The sequence below is a fragment of the Phaethon aethereus genome (assembly GCF_964289735.1).
Source record: "Phaethon aethereus genome assembly, chromosome: 5".
In the NCBI taxonomy this organism is placed as follows: Eukaryota; Metazoa; Chordata; class Aves; order Phaethontiformes; family Phaethontidae; genus Phaethon; species Phaethon aethereus.
Window position 1 is genome coordinate 45,031,899 of NC_138579.1, and position 21,120 is coordinate 45,053,018.

Below are 21,120 nucleotides of genomic sequence, written 5' to 3' on the forward strand. Positions count from 1 at the left end.
GGATGTAATAGAACTTGCTCTGTCCTGAGGTAAGGACACGCCATAGGGAATATTCTGCTTGCTTCTCCTTTTTCTTCTTCTGCCAGAAGTCAAAGATGTTTGAGCTCAAACTGCTTGTCTCTTGAACAGTCTATGGAAATGACTCTATTTCATAAACGAACACACCCAGGCATATATGCATTTGCAGTGAGAAAAGATATATAAGAAGGTAGCCACCTCATCATCATGGTTTCTTAAGTGTAACAGGCACCTTCACAAGATAAAGACACTCAGTGTTAAGCATAGCACACGTGTTGGTCCAAAAGAAAAACCTCCAAATCCTAGAACATGCCCTTGTCCTTAAATTCAAAGCATTTTTTTTTCTCCTGAAAGACTGGAATGACATTCTGAAAGGAACCTTAGGGAAACCTAGTACTGATTGTTGTTATATGATAGTCAGGACCATTACCAGTTGAATTTGTTACCATGCATAGAGAGTCCTGTGCTATCACCAGCACCCCTAGAGTACTAGCTTTATCATATCCTGCCTTACAGAGAATGGTGTTCTAATTTGCTGTCTGTGGTGAAAATTACTACATCTTTTCTGGGAAGCAATCTGTGCTGGTCAGACCCAGAAAGTATGCCAGATGTCTCCCCCACCTGAAAGATTATTCCTCCTCTTCATCATCTTTCCAATGAGTTTGTAGCCAAATCAGTCTCCATGACTTAAGATGGATATTGAAAAAACAGTTCTGGAAAATATACTTCATCTATTCACTATGTTTAATTCTTGGTCTGTTAGATGTACATTGCCAGCTGGCAAGGGCATTCGGTACCATTTAGTGGACCTAAGACATATCCTTGTTTTTCCTTTTCAAAGCAAAGTGTCTAGACAGATATCAAAACCCTGCTACTTGAGGGTCTGTGTAGAACGGATAGCTGTAGCAGTTATGTAAAGGACTCCTCTAGGTTGCACCGCAAAAAAAAAAATTCCCTCCAATTTCATAATCTGTGGAGCTAAAGGATGTTTTCACTCTTATTCTAACACTCATCAACCAGCCTGCTTTCTTAATAAAAGGGCTGCTGTTCTAGATGGATTCTCCTTTCCAATTTTCATATAAATTATAAGAATTGCTCCCTAAGGCAGTTGGTTTCAGAATATGTATATGAGCATGATGAAAACCAGGATCTTACAGATGTTTCTCTGTGTTGAAAGTGGCTTTTTCTGTTTCTATTGAGTTTGGATGGGGATACAGACCAACAAATGCCTACAGGACCTCATCAGGCATAGCTTTCTCTTCATCTTCCCTTCCTTACGCCGTATACAACAGGCCCTGTTCTTGGCGCCCTTTCCAAGTACTCTTTTCAGCAATGCAACTTACTAAAAGAAGGCATTTCTGTTGCTCTGCTTGGTTGGATGTCATAGAAATAATTAATTTGGAACACAGGAAAAGGGATTTCCACTTTTTTTAGGGAAAAAAAAAAAAAAGATAAATGGAGTCTATTCTGTCCTACCTGAGAAGACTGAACATACTGTTTCAGAATTAGAATGGTGCTTGCTATCATGAAACTGTTTTTGAAGTCTCTTGATTTGCAGTGTGTGTACTTTCTTACTGCATTGTGAATTCCTTGGGAAATGTCTTACATGCATGGTGTGGGCCAACCTATTACTGAACACGTGATAGTTGTCTTTAGTGTTCGCAAATTGTCTCCCCATGCTGGCAGCGCACGTAAACTTAAGAAAAAATGTTCAAGTCTATCTGTGCCTAGCAGGTCATAGGAAGCCCTTTGGAATAGGGAGGAATCAAGTGTACCTGTGGCATTGGCAGACTATTCTGAGTTGACAACTACAAATCATGTTACAATATTGGGCCTCAGTAACTGACGCCACTATGAATTAATCTGTGTCAGAAATAGATGGAAATTTAATAAAATGCAGCAGGCACATGCCCATCTACAGTAGGATCCACACTGAATGCTCTGTCTTGAAGAACCACAGTTTCCCTAGGGTAAGTAACTGTTATTTCCTTTACATTTGTTTTCTGATTGAGTGAGAGGAGAGCATCTCTGTCCCTTAAACAATATAAGAAGAAATTGCCCATCAACTCCTGTGTCTTCTGAAAATTGATAACTTACTGTAATTGTGACAAACTCAATAAATTCTCATCTCACTCATACCTTTTGTGGAAATGCAGCACTCCTTAACGTTATACTCAGATCACGAACACCTGGAGCAGTCAAGTCTTTTTGGCAGCTTTACTGTTACCCGATAAAACAACCAATGTTTTGCCTGAGCCTTGCTACTGACTTTCTGAATTTTGCACTTCAGACTACTAGTAAAAACTTTTCGCGGAAAATATTACAGAAAAAGGAAGATAAGTGCAATAAAGAAAGTGTTCTGTTTACTGACTTGTTTAGTCTGTAACTATTCCTCAAAAAATGAAATGTTTTTGACCAACTAAACTGACACAGAACATGGGTGAAAACAGGCAAGCAAAAAAGATGGGATTAAGTCTCCTTTCCCTGTGTGCTTGAATGTAAGCAGAAAGCAAGCTTCAGATTTTCTGATTAAGTGGAAGTTTAGTTTTTTATATTGAGCAAAAAATATCCTGGGTCTGTTTGTTAGTTCTCTGCTAATAAAAATAATAATAAACCCCCTTCGACTTGAAAATCAACCTGACTTCTCTCAAGATGTACAGTGCATTTACTGATCTCTATTGATACAGATAAGCCTGTTTCTTAAAAAACCCACGTTTTCTGATGTTGGCTTCCTTTTGCCTTTCTTGGGTAACGTATCATCTATGATTACATGGGTGTTGCTAGTAATGGATTCAAAAGGGTTGCAGAGATTTCCTTTCCCTTCTCTCCAAGACAATGAAGTTTCTCTAGTAACATTTTTTAAAAAAGGCTCTGAGATCATGGTGTAGTAAGTGTATAGGCACTGAAAGTATCACTCCAGACTAGTGTAATGTAGTCTTGCAAGGGTCTCTCTGAGGTATTGGACATAGACTTACTCTGAATGTTAGGGCAATATTACTCTTAGTGTTTCTTTTGCCTTGAAAAAGCAAGTATATTAGAAACTGGAATATGGAATTGATTCCTTATAGCGCTTCCTACAGATTCTTATGTCTGTGTACTGACTGACTCTTTTGGAGATGTGCATATAAGGAGGGACTGTTCTGTATCTTGAAATGGATCGGATATTGAACAAACTCCTGATGCTCAGAGAACTTGTTTATTCACAAGTTGGCATTTTGGTTCTGGACTGAAAACCCTAGTCATGTAGTTCAGCTGTTTTGTCTTTTGGGCTTCACCTATGTAAAATATGAGTTTAAAGCAGGTTTGTTTTCTAAGTGACTGCTCAGCTGGCAGCAGCCGTATGTGAAGTGAGCAAAAAACAGAGAAGGGTCCAAACTCTTCCGTCTTGCTTAAAGCAGAAAACTGGTACTGGCTGTTAAAGGAGGCAGTTCCAAGAGTAAGTATGCAGATTATATGTCATAAACTGTAGTAAAATCTTAAACAGCAAGGCTCTCGGGGAGAAGGAAGATTAGTGGTTCCTCACTGGATTAAATTCAACTGCTGGATAGGTTAGGAGGATCAGTGTCAGGGTGGGAAGTGTAGTGCCCCTTACCTGCCCTCTGTGCTGGAGGAGGATGCATGGAGGGGCAGAAACTAGCTGGGATGGATCAGAGGCAACAAATCATGCCAAATTTGGGAGCCAGCTTTTTTCTCGTCACCCTCTTCTGTTGTATTTCAGGTGTGTTGGTATTCTTTTTGCAATAACTCATTTGAGTGCCTGAAGGGGTAGCAATGTTGGATATGTCAGAGTTACTAACTCCTTCGTTTCTCTTCCATGCTTTCTCCTCCTGCAAGGAGCGGAAGGTACTTCATCTTCTGCTGTCTTCGCTTCTTAGCACTTTTAAGTTATTTGTTGATTTCTAGCATTGTGGCAAGTTTGTCTTTTGAATGTTTATTTCACCCTTTATTTATATATTAAACTGTAAATGAACTGGTAGCGTATGCTACAACACTTGAGGTTGTATCTGCTGTGATAATGTTTCTGTTTAATTTTGGTTTTTAGTTAAAAAAACCCAAACCTGACTAATTTTATGTTACTTTTCCTCCTGTTTCTGTAGGTTTTCATAGAGCTGAATCACATTAAAAAGTGCAATACTGTGCGAGGAGTCTTTGTCCTGGAGGAATTTGGTAATTACATTATTTTGATATTAGGTCTGTACTCACATGGCAGTAACTCAAATTTCCAGTCTTCAGATTCAGAGTTGCACTGCAGTTTCAAAGATGGGAGAGAAATGTAGATTGCACGCGAGAAGTTGCCTAACTGAGAGATGGGTGACTTAACATAAAAATTTACACATTAATTTTCATCATATTAAGATTTGTGGCCTAGGTTCTTTTTGTTAATAGACAAAGGTGATGTTCTGAGTCCTCTGAAGCAAACAAAACAACAGTTAAACTTGTGTGTAGGAATTTTCTTTGGTATATTCCTTTTTCATCTGAGAAACCACATTTTTAAGAAGAACTTACAGTTGATCTTTTTCAACACATTATGCTTTCATTACAAAGAATTACTGTTGCAAAGTTTCCTCTTTGCTCTATGTGGAGTTTAATTTTTGGTGTATGGAGCAGAAGATGTTTTGTCGGGTTGCACTTTATTTGTCCTGTGGTTTTTGTTTCAGAGCACGACTGATAAAGAGTGGGAAAGTAGAGGTTAAGGAGAATACAGAATTTGTGCTGTTTCGGTCAGTTATTGCTATTACATATAATTTGCCTACAGTCTAGTTTGGGGAAAATCCTGGGTTACTATTCAGTGTTAGTGTCAGTCACACTATACTTAACTAGTGTCTGAAAAAAATGAGTTCAGATGCAGGTCTCCAGAAGAGTGATCCAGATACTTCTCTTGAAATAGTTCCCAAACCCATATTGGTTTATCCTTCCACCCATCTGAGACATTTGTCTAGGTCTTAAGTGCATGTATGAAACATTTGAAAAAGAAGATAAAATTTACAACATTTTTTACATAGTGGATCAGCATCCGTACTTTGGCGGTTAATCAAAATCTAAATCAGCAGCTCTGTTTACTGTTCTTTGGTGCTGTTAATAGAATGTTCTGGCTGAGGGATTCTCGCTTAGAATATAAAAGACAGTTAATATGAGATTGCTGAAATTAATGTCTTTGTCCATAATAATGTGTTGTCTCCTTTCAGTGGTACAAAGTTATAAGGTATTCAAATGATAAAGCCTTTCTCACTATTGCAGTTTGTTGTTTGTTTGCCATAAGTTAATCTCCCAGAAGTTTGGGATTTGGATTTGTGAACAATTTTTTTCCATTTTCTGAAAATGGTGTTCATGGTTCAAATTATCAGATCAGTGTATTTAAACCCTGAAAAATTTCTAATAGTTTAGCTGTTCAGAAGTTGTCTGCACTTTATGTCCGTATTCCTTTGATACCATGTTTTCACACTGATGGGCATGATTAATTTTACTACTTACAGAAATTGCTTAAGGCTGTAAAAGATTATTGATGAGACTTACAAAGATGAGAATTCAGAAGCCATAAAATTAGCTTCAGGAAAGGCTTCAGCTTCTGAAATCTTTAACTTAAAAGAAATTACTGGGATCAGAAATGAATTTTGGATCATTTTTTGAGAGGTTTTAACTCAAAGTATTTCTTTTAATAGTTTGTTTATATTGCACAAGAAGAAAGACAGTGTTTGACTTAGTTATTTCCAGTCAACTTCCATTGATTACTGTAATACAGCGTTTAGCCCCCAAATAATGACTGTAATAATTGTAAGAAAAGGAACTTTTTTTTACAGAAAATTTTGTAATCGTGGGTCTATTGCAAAAGCTAGAATTGTGGTATAGAACTTATGACAGGGTAATTTTAAGAAATAATTAAAAATAAACTAGGAGTTGGATGCTACAAGCAAGAAAGTGAGAAATTAAACCAATTGAATTAAAAATACCCTCCTCCCAAAACAGAGGTCACAGACAAGAACCAATTTAAATGTATCAAAGGAGATTTACAATTTGCCCATCCAGCTAATAAAGAGAAAGAAGAAAGGAAGAAAGATGTTGCAGGGGAGCTAATCTTTCTTGTGCACAGATGAGAGACTACCTCAGAGCTGCGTTTTTAATTGTTATAAAGATGAGAAGATACGCCAGCTCAGGAGAAACTAACATGTTAATTTGTTAATAGTAAACTAACAGCATTCACAAAAAACTTGTGTGGACATCTTAAGAATGAAGTTATTTAACTGTGTTAAACATTATGAACCTTGCAATCAAACTTATTATAGTAGGAGTATACAGAAGTACTGTCTCCTCTTAGAAAAGTAGAGAGTGGTAAGCATGCATACTCCAGTCTGATGGGAAATACTTCAAATCAAGATTTGCTTATTTGATTTTGCCAAGCATGAGTCCTCCAAGTTTAGTGATATCGCAGCAGGAAATTAAAGGTCTGTTTGTGTTAATGCTGGGTTTAGATGGCAGCATGAAAGTTGGAATTGTGATTTCAGAGCAGGATGCAAGCAGAAGCTCAGGAATTGTCGCCCACAAATAGAAGTGGAGATTTAAGTAAGTGAGGAAATGTAAGGCTCTTCCCTCTGGAATTTGAGTTACTGCTGTGTACTTGTGCTTTACTTTCTTGTGGTCCCTTCACCGCCGCTGCTATGAAAACCTTCATTCTCCAGCAGGTAAAGTGATGTCCCCTAAACTCGTTCTCTGCTAGCGCCATATTTTCATTCACAGGACCAAAGGCTTCAGGATGGTGCTTATTAATTTACTCCCTTCATCCACTTAGTTCAACAGCGTCAGGATTAATTTTTAATGTTAGAAGAAAAGTGCTTCTGCTAATCTCTTAATTTTAGGCTTGGGTCTTTTTCTCTCTCTTTCTTCCCGCTCCCCCTTCCCCCCCTTTCTTTTTCCCCCCTTTTTCTTCCCCTCCTTTCTCTCTTCCCCCTCCCCCCCTTCTCGCCCCCCCTCTTCTTTTTTTCCCCCTCTCTCTTTCTTTTTTTTCTTTGTATTCTGCAGCAGTAGTGCTTTGATGTCTCTGAGTTCAAATCCAAACCCAGTCTTTTTACTCTTCCTAACCCAGTCCTCTCAGGAGAATTTTCCCCATTGGAAGGACTGTGGAGGGGTACTTCACTTAAAGATAAGGCAACTTACTGACTGTGAAGTGTGGAGACAGTACCGTGCCTAGGTGCTGTCCTGTTCCTCTCTTCCTGTTCTCAATTACGATACAGGACTTTACATCTTCCCTTTTCTCCTTCCCTCGTGGCACAAGGTCCTTACAGCTTTCCCTTCCTGCTTTTTGAAGAGTATATGAACAGTTGTATGTTATCCAGTGGGCAGTGAGACTTACACAGCTGTAAAAGTCCTACCCTATTTGGCTGTGCACCAGCCTCACTCCCACCTTTATCCCCTGGTGACATGGAGTTAATTTGGAACATCTGGTGCCAACGGGTAAGGTAGCTTGGATGTGCACCTCTCTATCTCCCCAGCTCTAGTAGTGACTAGAGTGTTACTGGGGCAGTGCAGCCTGGGTGTGCACTTCCCCTGTTTATTGGTTCTTAATGTAACTAGTGACTCCAAAAAATGAGAGAATTCAAAAATTAAACAAAAATAATTTAATTGCTTTTTACAATCATATTCTGTACTTTTCACTAGACTTTTTTTCAAGAACGACAATACCATGGCATACAAGAATTAGTAGGCACTGGTTTTATATTTAGAGTACTTTCTCAAACCCAGTCTGCACTGTCTACTTTTGGCCCCTTAGAGTGTGATCCATCTTCCTCTCCAGCGTTTAGCTGTGTCACATCATAGTTGAAAATATAACATCTGCATGGATAGGTTTTGTTGTGGACTTTTCCTAGTTATTCATACTGAACTCATCTGCCTCTCTTTCTTTTCTTGTCACTAGTACTATGTGTAATGAAATATTTACCCTTCCTCTATGAACCTGGTATGATTTGGTTTTGCGTAATTTCTGTATTGCTTCTTCTAAATTTTTTTGTTGTGACACAGAAATTCCATGGCAAATTTCAGCTATTCTGGAAGGGAAGTATTCAAAGTTGGTCTTGGTATTCCACTGATCTTAACATTTTAAATTTGCCATTTGTATGTTCTTAGTGTAGTCTTTGTTTTCTCCTGGTGATTTCCCATGGTATCTGTTCACAACAACATTTGTAGACAAAGTATGTGTCAAAGGCACAGTTCACATGCAGTGCACACTAATGGGATGGTTACAGCTTGCTTTTTTTATGCATTCCACAATGAGAACAAAAAGCAAATTTTCTCTATCTATATTATGCCTGTTTCCTTTCTGTTAGTTTGAGGCAGTGCAAGGGAGTAAGATGAAATTTTTTGAATAATAGATCTTTTTTTCCTCAGTGCTCTAATGCTCTTTTTATATAGTTTTCTAGAAATCAACAAGCCTGGTATTTTAAGAATACGTGTAACTGAAATCAGTGTTTTATTTTAAGACAACTTGCTCAAAAGTGATAAATGCTTTCAGTGAATATGTCAAGTAAATACTCATCACACACATCCTAGACAGGACAAAAAACATCTTGAGAAACCCTTGAAAACAGCTTTACAGTTTGGAAAATTTTCTCCCTTGCCTCTTCTTTCCCCCCCCCCCCCCCCCCCCCTGTATTTCACTAACTTGGTACAGTGTGTCCAACAGTTCTTTTGAGATCTGTTTTCCAGCAGGGAAGGGTTCAAACATCTAAAAGATAAAATCTTTGAGAATCACATACTCACAAATTCCTATGGAATAGTTGGTTTATGTTTTATCGTAGTAGACATTAGGCATATTTTGTCATTAATTTTGCTGTCTAGTAGGAATAAGTAGTATGCGAAAAGTCAGAGTCTCTTAAGAATCATCAAATATCTACTGTTGTTTTCCAAACAGAGTGAAATATTTTTGCCAGCCTGAGTAATTTATTATGACATTACCAGTATCTTCAAGGACATATGTAATGTAAATGAAGATAAGGAAGAGTATCTAGAAGTGAGGGATAGTGAGGTGCCCTGTACCTGCACCTGCTGTCTCTGTGCATCCCTTCCCTTTCCTATGGGAACATTGTGCTGTTTCTTTCCCCGTTTCCTCTCGTTTTTTGAACTTTTTGTTTTGTCTCTTGCCCGTCCGGTTTTAGTTCCTGAAACTAAAGAAGTGGTGAGCCACAAGTACAAGACGCCAATGGTGAGTCAACTCTGATGCTTTCTGGTAGTTCTGTAGAGGATATATCTTTACATTTTCATGTGGCAAAAAGAATTACATTGCAGTTGCAGGATTTGCAATGCTAATACTGCAGTGAAACACCAGCTGCTCTTTTATGATGGTTTTCCTTAAGGGAAGCCAACAAAACTTGGTGATTGTTGTTTCTGTGAAACCAGAGGAACTCACAGGTAGTGCAGAAAGCATGGTCTCTTTTATTAAGATAGATAAAGATGCAGGCTAGCTGGTTTGGCATGAACTTTAGCACAATAAGAGCTAGTGGAACTGTTAAATTTAAGACAGTGTAGAACACAATCCTTAATCCACAGAACAGATGGATAGGGAGACTGGTTCCTGGGCATAAATGATTGTTAACTGACTTTATGAAAAATTCCCATTTCCTCATGAAAGTGAGCAGTGAGATGCAACAGAACAGTGTAAGTATTGAATCCTGCCATATAGGTGAGTTACTGCTGTGGTTTAGTGTTCAGTTTTTATAACATTTTTCGAACATCAGCAGTTGATAATGATACTTAGGACTTCTACACGTAGTGGTTCAATGGTCAGGCTTATATGCACTTATGAAGAAGAAATATAAGCCAATGATTATCGTCAGAACTGAAACTTCTTCAGTTGTTTTATGTCTGAAGTACAGTGTGTGCATTTGGTGATTGCATGGAAGCTCACACTCCTTCAAGAAGAGAGAGAGAAAAATTAATTGAAGAAGGTGGAAATGTTTTAGAAACAAAATGCTTAGGATATATATAATTTAAGAAGCAAATAGCTGTATCTTTTAATAAGAAAAACCAGTTTAATGAAAATTTATTATATTTTATGTGTTTTTTTTACCTTGTACTATACTGGAACAAAATACGTTGTTATGCTTATTACCTTTACAAAGATTATAAATGTCAATTTACAGGATGAGGACTTTTAAGAACACCAAAATAGCCAGTATTAGTACTAGGATATAATCTAAGTCTAAGTCTACCTTCAGTGAATTGTGCTGCCAGTCACATGCTAAAAGAGGATTTTCTGTTAAATAATAGCACACCTAATCAGTTAAAAGCAGTAATTGTAAATCTTGTTAATGCTATGTAAAACCCTCTGCTTTAAAGTAGTGACAAAATTGCTTGGTATTCTTCATATGAAATGTGCGATGTTGGGTTGTGGTGTGTTTTTAATTAAAAAAAAAAAAAAGCCTCCCCCTCCCCCAAGCCCAACAAGAGCTTGTATTATCGATGGATTCACTAGTCTTGGTTAAAAATTGCAAGGATTACCAGTCCTTGTACTTTTGAGCATAAAAAGATAGTTGTGAATAGGAAGAATCCCACCGTCTCACGAGTCAAGGTACAGTATGGTATGTTTAGTCATACTCTTTTTAGTTAGCTCTTTCATGCCCTCCCAGAAAATTTCTTATAACTTCATACAACAGAGCAAAAGCAAATATGTAGGATGTTTTTTCTAAAGCCAGCTGGCCAACTCTCTAGCTTAGCATACTGTTCTTAAAAATTATTAGAATTATACTGTTGAGTAACTAATGTTTTTTTTACCCCAAAGGAGGTTTTTTACTTGTTACAAGGCTTTTCTTCTCTATCCATCTCAGTTATAAGGTAGTATGGGACACTTTTTCCTGATTTTGTCTGTAGCCAGAGTAGTTGTCCCATGAAGGAAGACATGCAGCAAAATACAAAATGTGCAGTGGATTTTGTAAAACACCAAATCATCTGAATTTGATTATTTCCTTTTCTCAATCCTTGTAGGCTCATGAGATCTGCTACTCTGTGCTGTGTCTCTTCTCTTATGTGGCTGCAATTCGTGGAAAAGAGGCAGAAAACAAAAGCAAACCACCTCGACCAGTTTCCAGTTGATCACAATATTGGGAAATACCTACCCTTTGGCACGATGATGTGCAGTACTCCCGTTTTTATTGCAGTACTGGAGCTCACTTACTGTCTTCTATGAGAACTTGATTATTCATGTATGACCTTGCAAGTCTTTCCCCATAGAAAAACCCAAGACTTCACTGCTCAGTCTCTTTCTGAATTCATCCTTAATGGAGTTTTTATATGAGCTGTTAATCAGACAGTTTTGAGCATCAGCATCCAGCTGTGAGTGACCTACTCTGGCCATTCCTTTGGAATTCCTTTTTTTCTTACAATGACTAGCAGCTTGAGTTCAGTTGTTTTTTTGTTTCTAGTGGTACTTGTTACAGATTAATCACTTTACAACTGCAGGCTTCTGCTTTCGGATTCTCTGCTATGTGCACAGTGGAAGCAGTCTGGTCCTGCATGTTGTTTAAATGTAGTGTTTTTCTTGTTTACCTTCCGTGTTGTTAATTTTTACCCATGAACATGGAGTTATTGTCACAGAGTTCTTCAGACTGTTTTGGTAGAGATTTAGCTACCATAGTCTTAAAATACCATGTGGCAATTGAATTTTGGTTATTAAATTGGTCCATCTGTGCAGATGACTGTTTCTCAAGTGGGAAAGGAAGTGGAGAGAGAAACTTGAAGACAGTATATTGTGAAAAACCTTGACACCTCATGGACTGTGTGGATTTTCAAATGGGAGTTTAGGTAACATTTGTAGATATCCCTGCAGTAGACTTAACAGATGCATGTAAGGACTACCTAAAGCAGTTAACACAGGGATTAGGAAATTTAAAACTTGGAAACTTTTTTGGCAGAAGCATATGGCAGACCCATGTCTCTTTGGATTTGTAACTATCCTCTACACATGATATTTCTATAGCAATCTGTAGGACATGTTCAGAAGCCCAAAGGATTATGCTGTCTCCAAATTTTTAAGCTATTGCTTTTTTCCAATCTGTACCTGTATAGCGAGGAATCTTACAAATACTGTGTTAACATATAATGAAACTCCCACAGTTAAAACTTTCCATCACATTCCTTATTTTAAATAGGCTGAATACGAATGTTTTTGCATCCTGTTTTTGTTCTTGAACTGCACTGCACTTATCTGGAAAGCTGTTAGGATGCTGGGAGGGGAGGCTGTCTAGAGAAAATAATGTTACATGTAAAATACTGGGAAAAAATGCTCTGATGCAAACTGATGTATTGTATGTTTTGACATAGAATTCTGAGTAAATGCACCCAGAAATAACCCTGGTTTGGCTTGGTCAGGGTGTCTACCATTTTGAATGGAATACACTAGTAATGGGTGAGGAAGTGATGTAAATATTATAGTACCACATCTATTTATAGAAACTGTACAGCTGTCTGAATGTGAAAATAAAACGTCATTCAACCAGCAACTGGTTTTCATCCTCTTGTGCTTTTCTATTGATGCAACTTATTCTAAAATTAATGTAACTGTATACAAAATACATCATACACATATATGAAATATATGAAATTTCATTATTGAAATAATGAAAAAGAGAAGACTATAAATGGAAAAATCTACATTTCTTTCCACATAAGCAGTTGAAACTTTTTATTTATTTCTTCTATCATAACATCCATGTAATTTATCTTAAAAAAAAAAACCTGTCTGAAAAACATGAATAGGGAAAACAGACACATCTGAAATATTGACATTTTTTGCACACATGCAAGTAGAAGCAAAAAGTAAAGCATTTTTCATCCTTTCCTAATATAAAGGCAAAACTGAAATTGGCAAACCCTGAAATTAGCCTGTTTTGTATTTAATTTATTTTCCTTCTTTTGTCTTCTGTGACTGTACATTTTCTTAGAGCAATATTTGAATTTTCAGCGATTTGTAGTATTCTTGATACTACTATATTACAAGTATAGTTAAGACTGATATCACTTTGGTCTACAATAGATATTCTGTTTACTGCAGTACTGGGTCCCACTTAAGTAGACAATATTTATTTTTAAATTATAAATACTAATAGCAGGCCTATTAACATATTCAAACCAGTTAACTTAAAATTTTAAGGGGAAGATTAGAGTTTAAAATAATTAAATGCACAGCATCTCTTACTATATACAGCTCCTTTTTTTCCCTCTAGGAGCTGTATTTTTGCAACTGTATTTTTCTTAAAATCATAAATTACATAAAGTGCTGTATGCTCTAAACTGCTGAGAAACTTCAGTCCAGAATAAGACATTTAAAGGGCCTGATAATAAAAATGCCCCTCTGTCCTTTTTGACAGATATGTTGGTTTTTTTTTTTTTTTTAGAGAACAGATGTGGCTAAATAGTTAACAGCGTGTGATGCTCAATGGCAAGGAAGAAACAGTAACAGCCTTGGACACTGGGCTCCTGCTCTTTAGGTGAGAGCAACCAAAGAAATTTTTGAAATGAACAAACTCTTTCTTGTACTTGGTGATGGTGACTTGGCAGGTGTTCTGCTAACTGTGGAAATGCAGCATATTCACCTGAGACAGAGGCATGCCGTGCCCCGTTTCCCCTGCTAAATACACGGTTGTCTGGATACCAAATGCGGATCTGGCGGTTGGCTTTAAAATAGGTGTGAGAGCCTAAGTCTTTTGGAATGCAGTCTTCCATCCTTTCCACCTTCTCTTCCTCGCTCCTAAGCATTGATAGGTATGTAAACTTCACTTTTGAGGAAAACAATAATTAGAGAGGCTTGCATGTGTTTTGTCATGTCCCACTTGGTTTGATCTTTAGGTAAGAATTCCTTAGCAGCAGTAAGAACTTGGAGGCTTCTAAGACTGAGAAATAGGTAATAATAAATAGTGCTAGAAGATTCTTAGAACAAAATGAATAATCCTTCCGTTTTTACCACTAGGAGGAGCCTGTGTCTTAGTTTTTAAGTATTTCAAGGCGACGCCCTTTTTACTTTAACACTTGAGATATTTCCAAGGCACGCACTTACACAAATGTGACAAAGATTCATGAACTTGCCTTAAGGTATTTGCTTATCCTGAACAAATTTATTTTTCTGCTACGCTTCCTTGTTTGTGGATGTTGGTTTTCAAATGACCATCAAATGTTCTCTGCAAACACTGGGGGTCGTGACTAGTCTTCCTGGCAGTTTTCAAAGTGGAGCCAATGTTACTAATTTATTGCCCTTCAGGATCGCAGATCTTCGTTGTGGTGTTCCGCAGAAATGCCCTTGTTTTGTTTGTGAATGTGGTGTCAGTTGCTAATATGAGTAGGTCTACATTTTAAAGGTTAAAGCTTTTAACATCAGTGTGTGTAACAACAATGGTAACTTAAGTGATATTTATGAAAGATATCTCTGGAAAAAAACTTTTAAGGGAAGGTCTGTTGAAGGAAAGAGTTCGTTACTTTAAGAAAACCATTGTAAAAATTTCCTACACTGATTACTAGCTTCAGATAATCCCTACCCTCCTACTGTGACACTTTCAGGATAGCAGATCTTGTAAGGTAAAATGTTCATCTGGGCATTCAAAAGCTAAATTACTAGTAAATGTAAATCACAAAGAATTTTGAGATTAAAGTGGATGGAAAATGTGGCTATGGTTCTAAGCTGCCTTAGGAATATTTATGTTGCAAAGATATTGAAGATATTTCTAGAATCGCGCTGCTTATGCCAGAGGGGGCACTTTGGTTGCCACTGAGGGTATTGTTAATAAGGAAGCCGTTGCCTAGAATGGGAACAAACCAGTCGCTTGACCCTGTGTCAGGTTACCACCAAATTCAGAACTAAACGGAAAATAGAAGCTAGGTTTCTCACAAAGAGCAATACTTACATCCCAGTTGCCCTTGATTGCCAAATGGATGAAAGTCAGAAGATGTTGTCTCTGAGGTGAGATCTTCCTTCCGTGAGAAAAATGGCTTCTGCTCAACTCTGTCTCCGGTGGTATTTAGGAACTCCAAGTCACTGCTCTTAGACAAGCCAGGTTTTGATGAAAGACAGCATCTCCTAGCTCCTAAGTAAGTGGGAATTAGGACCAAGAAGCGGAAGTGTTGTGCAAAGGACCTTGCCAGACAAAAGGCAATGCCGAAGGGCCTCTTGTTCTTCCAGAAGTCGCAATTCGGCTGGATGCATCTGCTTCTCATGAGGCCATTTCCGAACAGCTGAGTGGTATAACTTTGCTTCTGCTAGCAGCAGTGGCTTCACATACAGCCCTGCCCGGTCACTCTCTTGTGAGATGTTCAGTGTGAGCAACAGCTTTGAGTTCCTACAGTCATTCCCAGTGTGGCTGTTTTACTAAAATAGTAGAAATGTGATGATGCTTTAAATAATAGTGGATATGTGACCCCTCTTTCCAGCACTGTATCTGAAGCTTTAAAAGCTTGATGTTTGTGACAGGTGAGGTTTGAGCGCAGTTGAGTACAAGCCAGACTTAGAGAGGACCTCTTTCATGCAGGTTCTGTGCTCAGATACAATAAAAATCAGCTCAACATTTACACCAAGGTTAGTAAAATCGTGAATTAATTTTACATCTAAGTTTAGATGTGCTTAGTATAATTGTAAGTTATAAGTTAATTTTCTGTTTACTTGTGTACAATGTTTTGAAACTTCTGCAGCAGAATAGTTCTAGCATTGACTAATTTTGTTTTAAAGCACCAGTCCAACAAAGAATCATATATACAACAGCCAAGGGCAAACAGTCCTGCTTCTATTTGCAACAGTTACTATAGTGATAAATGTGGTTTAGGAACCTACATAGAAAGAGAAATCCCCTTCTCCCAAAATAGCTATACATAAAAAGGAACAAACGGTGGCAGGAAAAACACCAGTAAAACTCTAAACAGTTGCTTCCTTCAAGTAGACGAAAACTCTAGTTCTGTATTTCCATCCCTTCCACTCTTTCTTGCCTTTTCAGTTTCTCTTACTAACTCCAGCGAGCGCCAGTCTATCCACAGTGCTCTGGGTATCAGTGCTCTCTTCTTCCCTTTTTACCTGCCTCCCCGCTTGGATTCCTCACCGCTTCCTGGCCTACGCTCTCTTCAGCCGGTCAGGCTCAGTTCTGCCCCTCAAGTTCTCATCAGATGTCCCCATCTGTTTCCCTTAGTGTTTTTTAATACGTTCTTCTCGCCTCTCTGACCATCATCATCTTCCAGCCTCTTTCCCCAAACAGTTCAGACCTATGCTCTTGCCTGGTCTCCTGCTCAACCAGGCTCTGCCCCCTTCCAGTCTTAACCATCTTCCTCTCTCCTGTTCTTATCAAGCTCTCCGTCATCTTCTTTCATCCCTCAGCCTCATTCCACTCTTACTCCCTTTGCATTTAAATAAAATTATTTTTGGTGGAGTGCTGAAGGGTGCTATAGAGGGAACAGAAAAGATTTCCAGTCTTAGTTCTGCTGTTCCGTGATAGCTCCCAGCAGCAGCTCTTCCCTACACTCCGTGTTAGAAATGGCTCAATTATTTGATAATCTGATATTAAAAATAAATACATTTGTCTAAAACAGACCTGTAACCTAACAAATTGTCTAAATTGTTAAAGTTTTTCAGTGCTGTCGGAAACAAAAAAGCATAAGAGGAAATACCACGCTTTGTAAATACGCAGGACTGTTAGGGCCCCTTATACCAGTGAGGAAGAACAAGTCCTGTTTCCAGGTAGAAATTTTTGAGGACTTTCCAATGATCAAAATCTACTCTACTTGGGTTTTTTTAAGGCAACATATACATGAACTGACCTACAAAGCAGAAGAGGAGCTTGGATTTTCATCCCTTCTTTTTTTTTTTTCCCCTGGGTTTGGTATATGAAAACCAGCGGTAAACAACAAAACTGTATTTGAGAGTTGTATCAGTAATTAGTCTTTTTGTGATCATACTTTCCTGGAGTAGGTCTGCATTACTGGGGCAATTATTAGCCTTGACAGATACCAAGCAAATGCAACCTTGCTGAAGATTAAATTAGTTTAATCTGCAACCTGGGTTCATATATCTGGGTCCTACAATTTATACTTCCAAGCAAAACAATGAAAACTATCTATGATATTCTTTGTTTGTTAAGCAAACCATAATGTGACTATAAAATCAAGTTCAGATGATTATCCATGGTGAAGAAGAAAAAGGGGGCACAGTTACTGCTTATTTTTTCCACCTTATACCAATTTCCATACATTTTCATATCTACTAATATTTTTTATATATTGGATTAGTCACTTTTTTGGATTATTTGTCTTCCGTAACGCTATCCTAATACAGAATTATGACTGAAACATGTAGATAGCTATGACAGTTATCTGTGGTTTTAGGGCTGCTTATTGTCAACGTTTCTGTCTGGCACAGAAAGCAGATGCTAGACTGTTTTTTCCATATCAGGACCTAATAAATAAAGCTGTTCTTATCTGTTGCTTTTAAACTTTCACCAGTTAAACCTGTTTTAAGATGTGTTGCTTATGCAGACTGCTGTGTGGACCCTGCCCAAAGACAAGTAAAGGATATCTCACTGACAGCTTTTGTTTCCCTAAAATAGAGTTCTGTGGTTGGGAAGCACTTGAAAGGTATCAGCGGGGCTATTTTTAATCTCAGCAGACTGTTCTTACAAAATTCATTTATAAGGAGACAGGAATGGCTTGTATTTCTAAACCTGCTCCAGGAAGATATGTTAGATACGGGGGTGGATTTCTGCTCTCTCTTAAGCACATATAAGGATTTTATTTCGAAGAAATTCAGTGATAAAAGCCACATAAATGACACTTCTTATTTCCAGATAAGTCTTTTCCCTTGCTGTTCTCGTTTGGATGGCTATTGCATGATTAAATTAAGGAAAAAATGCTATCAATTAGTATTTTCTTGTGTTTTTATTCATTCTACTCAATTGTAGATCTCCCTTGGACTAGCTAGTACAATAATCCTATTTTAGAAGGTAAGAAACCTGCGTGTTAGGTATGCTGAAGCTATCTTAAATGCCTGTCTTGCCCTGTGCTGAAAAGCTTTGTTACAATAATATATGGGAACCTCTTGACCTCTCACTGTAATTTTCAACAAGTAGAATTTTATATATAATTTTATAAAACAAGCTTAGACAAATCTTGTAGGGGGAACAGGAAGATAAATTCATGACAGATAAGGCACTTTATACCGTTTTAAACATCCTGTTGGGACAACTTGAGCTCAATCCGTTTAATTTGCATTTTACCCCACTGTATCATGTAAGTATTGTAACTTAGGCAGCAAAGCAGGGGCACAGATCATCAGCTTGTGCTAAAATGAGGTCATGCATTGACTGAAGCGATATCTAAACTGAAACAATCCATCAAGGACAATGTTTAGAGTTTACAAGCTACAGAGGAAAGCGAGATTTTTCTAAACGTGTTACTGAATGCAAGTAGTTTTCTTTGTGTTACTTTGATTTCTGGCTAACATTAGAATGATCTTTTGAGCGGTGATTTATTAGAAAACGTGAATGTGTGAAAATTCAGGACTTTTTCATTTTAGGATATTTGTATCAGCATAACTATGCTAGTGCACCTTCAGTTACAACAACGAGTATTGATTGGTGTAGTTAATCCTAACTTGAACGTCCAAATAAAACGCATCAGTACCTAATGCGCAACAACATACTCACATTGATGGAAACATATCCTCTTATTGCACGGGTTACCCTTCCTTGGTCACACAAGGATCCACCTGCATTGATGATACTACAAATATATATTTAGTAGTTGGCACCCTTTCTACAAGAGGAGCTCTAGTACTAGAGCATATACCTGGATGTCCAGTGGCTGGGAGATGAAATACTACATGCATTTTTATAACCAGTCAGAAAGCTAATGCTCAGGAAAGAAACAGTGAGTATGTTAACTCTGCAGCCATTGCCATGGATATGCCTGCTAGTTTTGAACTAATAGTCATGTCTTTATGATGGCAGAATACAAAATAGGCTGCAACGTGAGAAGCTCCACCAAATGCAGTCACTGGGCAATAACCTCTCAGACCAAGAGCTCCTGGCGCTGAAGGGAGCTGGAACGCCCCAACAGCTATTCTTTAAAAAAAAGCCCTGGCAGCATCAGGCACCGAGAGCTCCCCTTTTACACCTCCGCTTGTGCATCCCTGGGCCCAAACCCAGGCAGCCCCAGGAACGGGGTGGCTGCCACAGGAGGTGGGGTTGCCATGCCAGCTGGCCAGTCGTTCCGGAGAGCTCCCACCTATGGCTCTGGAGGGGGTGGATTTTAAATCCTCCTCAAATCCTGTGACAGCCACTACCCAAATTCAGGTGTTGGCATTTAAGGCACCCCACCGCCCCGCCCCGCGGAGTTCAGTCTCTGAGCATCTTGAAGAGAAGTTCTATTTTGTGCCTTTTAAGTAAGATTTAGGTAATGCTTTAAAATCAGATTAGCAAGTAACAAAATAGTTGATATAGGCTTGAAGGAGCCAATCTTTCATCTTTGAGAAGCTTACTCAGTTTTAGAATTGCACTTAAAGAAAAAGATGGTTTTCTTGATGCATATTATGCTTTGTTTTTTCAATTATTTTTGTTCTCCTGGGTCTCATGCACTGGTTTTTTCTCTTCTTGCTGTTTTACGAAGTATTGGTCAACCATTAACTCATTTTGCTATTATTTTTCACTTGTAGAATAATAGTCAGGATTTGAGCACTAGGGCAATCTCCAACCAAAGGAAATGAGGAGTTCTGGTAAGGCTTGCTTGCATTTAACACTTTAATTCCATCTTGTGGCTTTTTATAAAGAGCGTTAAGCAAAGCTTCCCATTGCTAGGAGCAAGTAAACACTGTTTACTTATAATATTTCCACAGCAGTGATGAAATAGAGGATGAAACACAAAAGAATTGATGCTGAGGTGTGAAATGTGTGTTACCCTGGGCTAAAGTGTCAGCTGAGGGTTTATCTGGCTGGCAGGCAATGCCACACCGAGACAACTGGGCTAGTAGGAGTACTGGAAGCATTATTTGTTGTCTTAAGATTTTTGAGGTAGTTCGTGTTTCTTGTAAGTGGTAGCTTAGCTCAAGTGAAGCCCTGGGCTAGCTTGACTATTTCTGTGCTGCACGATACCGTGTCTTTAGTAATGCTCTGCAACGTGCCGGCGCTTCAGCTGCTCCTTACGTACCTTAATTCAAAGCATCTAAGTATTTCCGTTCCTGGTATGTAGTTAGTACGTTCTTTGAAGGAAAGGCACGTACGCTGAACTGCCAGCAAGCAGGCTGAATTGATAGGTTTTAAATTGAAATGGTGGTAGCGTTGAAAGGTAAAGTCACTCTCACATCCAGCTGGATAGGAATAATAGGCCTGAAGAGGTTATGTTTGTCTCAGTTACGTTACTTTTCGCGTGGAAGGATCTTTTACTTGAGCAATAACAGCGTATTTTGTCTTGGGAAAACTACTTGAAAGGACTTTCAGTAGGATTGTTTGGTTTGATAGTAGTTGCTGTCATCTGCAAAAGACACTCAATGTGCTAAAAGGGAATGCGAGTAGATAAGAATTTTTTAAACTTATGGCTTATGTTAATGATTTTTTTTTTTTACTGTTGATCTTAACTTGCAGACTTCTTTCTAACAGTGCTTAACAACTGCAAGGTAATAATATTTGTCATGACATTTAGAAATAAGTCCACCTGATTTTTGCATCAGAGGAGATCACAGAGAGGAAAAGATAGTTAAAACCATCTTTTTGTCAAGTAGTCTTTCAGGTGTGATGGGGGGAAATTGTGAGATGCTTTGTTGTTCTTAGCAAGCTAGGTTTGGGAGAAGCTGCTCGGTTTATGTAGTTTTAATCAGATTAGGATGAAATTTATTTATTTATTAACAACACGGAATTAATGGGGAATTAGTGAACTATACATTCAGGATCAATATTGGCCACGGAACAGATAAATGACAATACTATATGCTTGCAAAACATCAATAAACACCTACAATTTTCTAAAGACCTTCTTTTTCTAGAACTAATCACAGAAAGTTCAGATCTTGCAGGTGCATCTTCCCTCCCTCCCCCTTTTTTCAGTGTGTGAGAAGTGGTTCGCTTTTTGAATTTTCAGAATTTACATTTTTAGGAATAATTTTTA

At 38.1% G+C, this 21,120-nt stretch overlaps 1 protein-coding gene across 1 annotated transcript in view; it reads left to right on the top strand.

The window, feature by feature from the left end:
* The window catches only part of MADD (MAP kinase activating death domain), a gene marked incomplete at both ends in the record, with an annotated part of 60,151 nt that extends 49,057 nt beyond the window's left edge, over positions 1–11,094 (top strand). The window contains 3 exons of the mRNA XM_082000172.1: positions 4,116–4,185; positions 9,162–9,208; positions 10,987–11,094. Coding sequence (XP_081856298.1) covers positions 4,116–4,185; positions 9,162–9,208; positions 10,987–11,094 — 225 coding nt within the window. The remainder of the gene's footprint in view (positions 1–4,115; positions 4,186–9,161; positions 9,209–10,986) is intronic.
* Between the last annotated feature and the right edge of the window lie 10,026 nt (positions 11,095–21,120).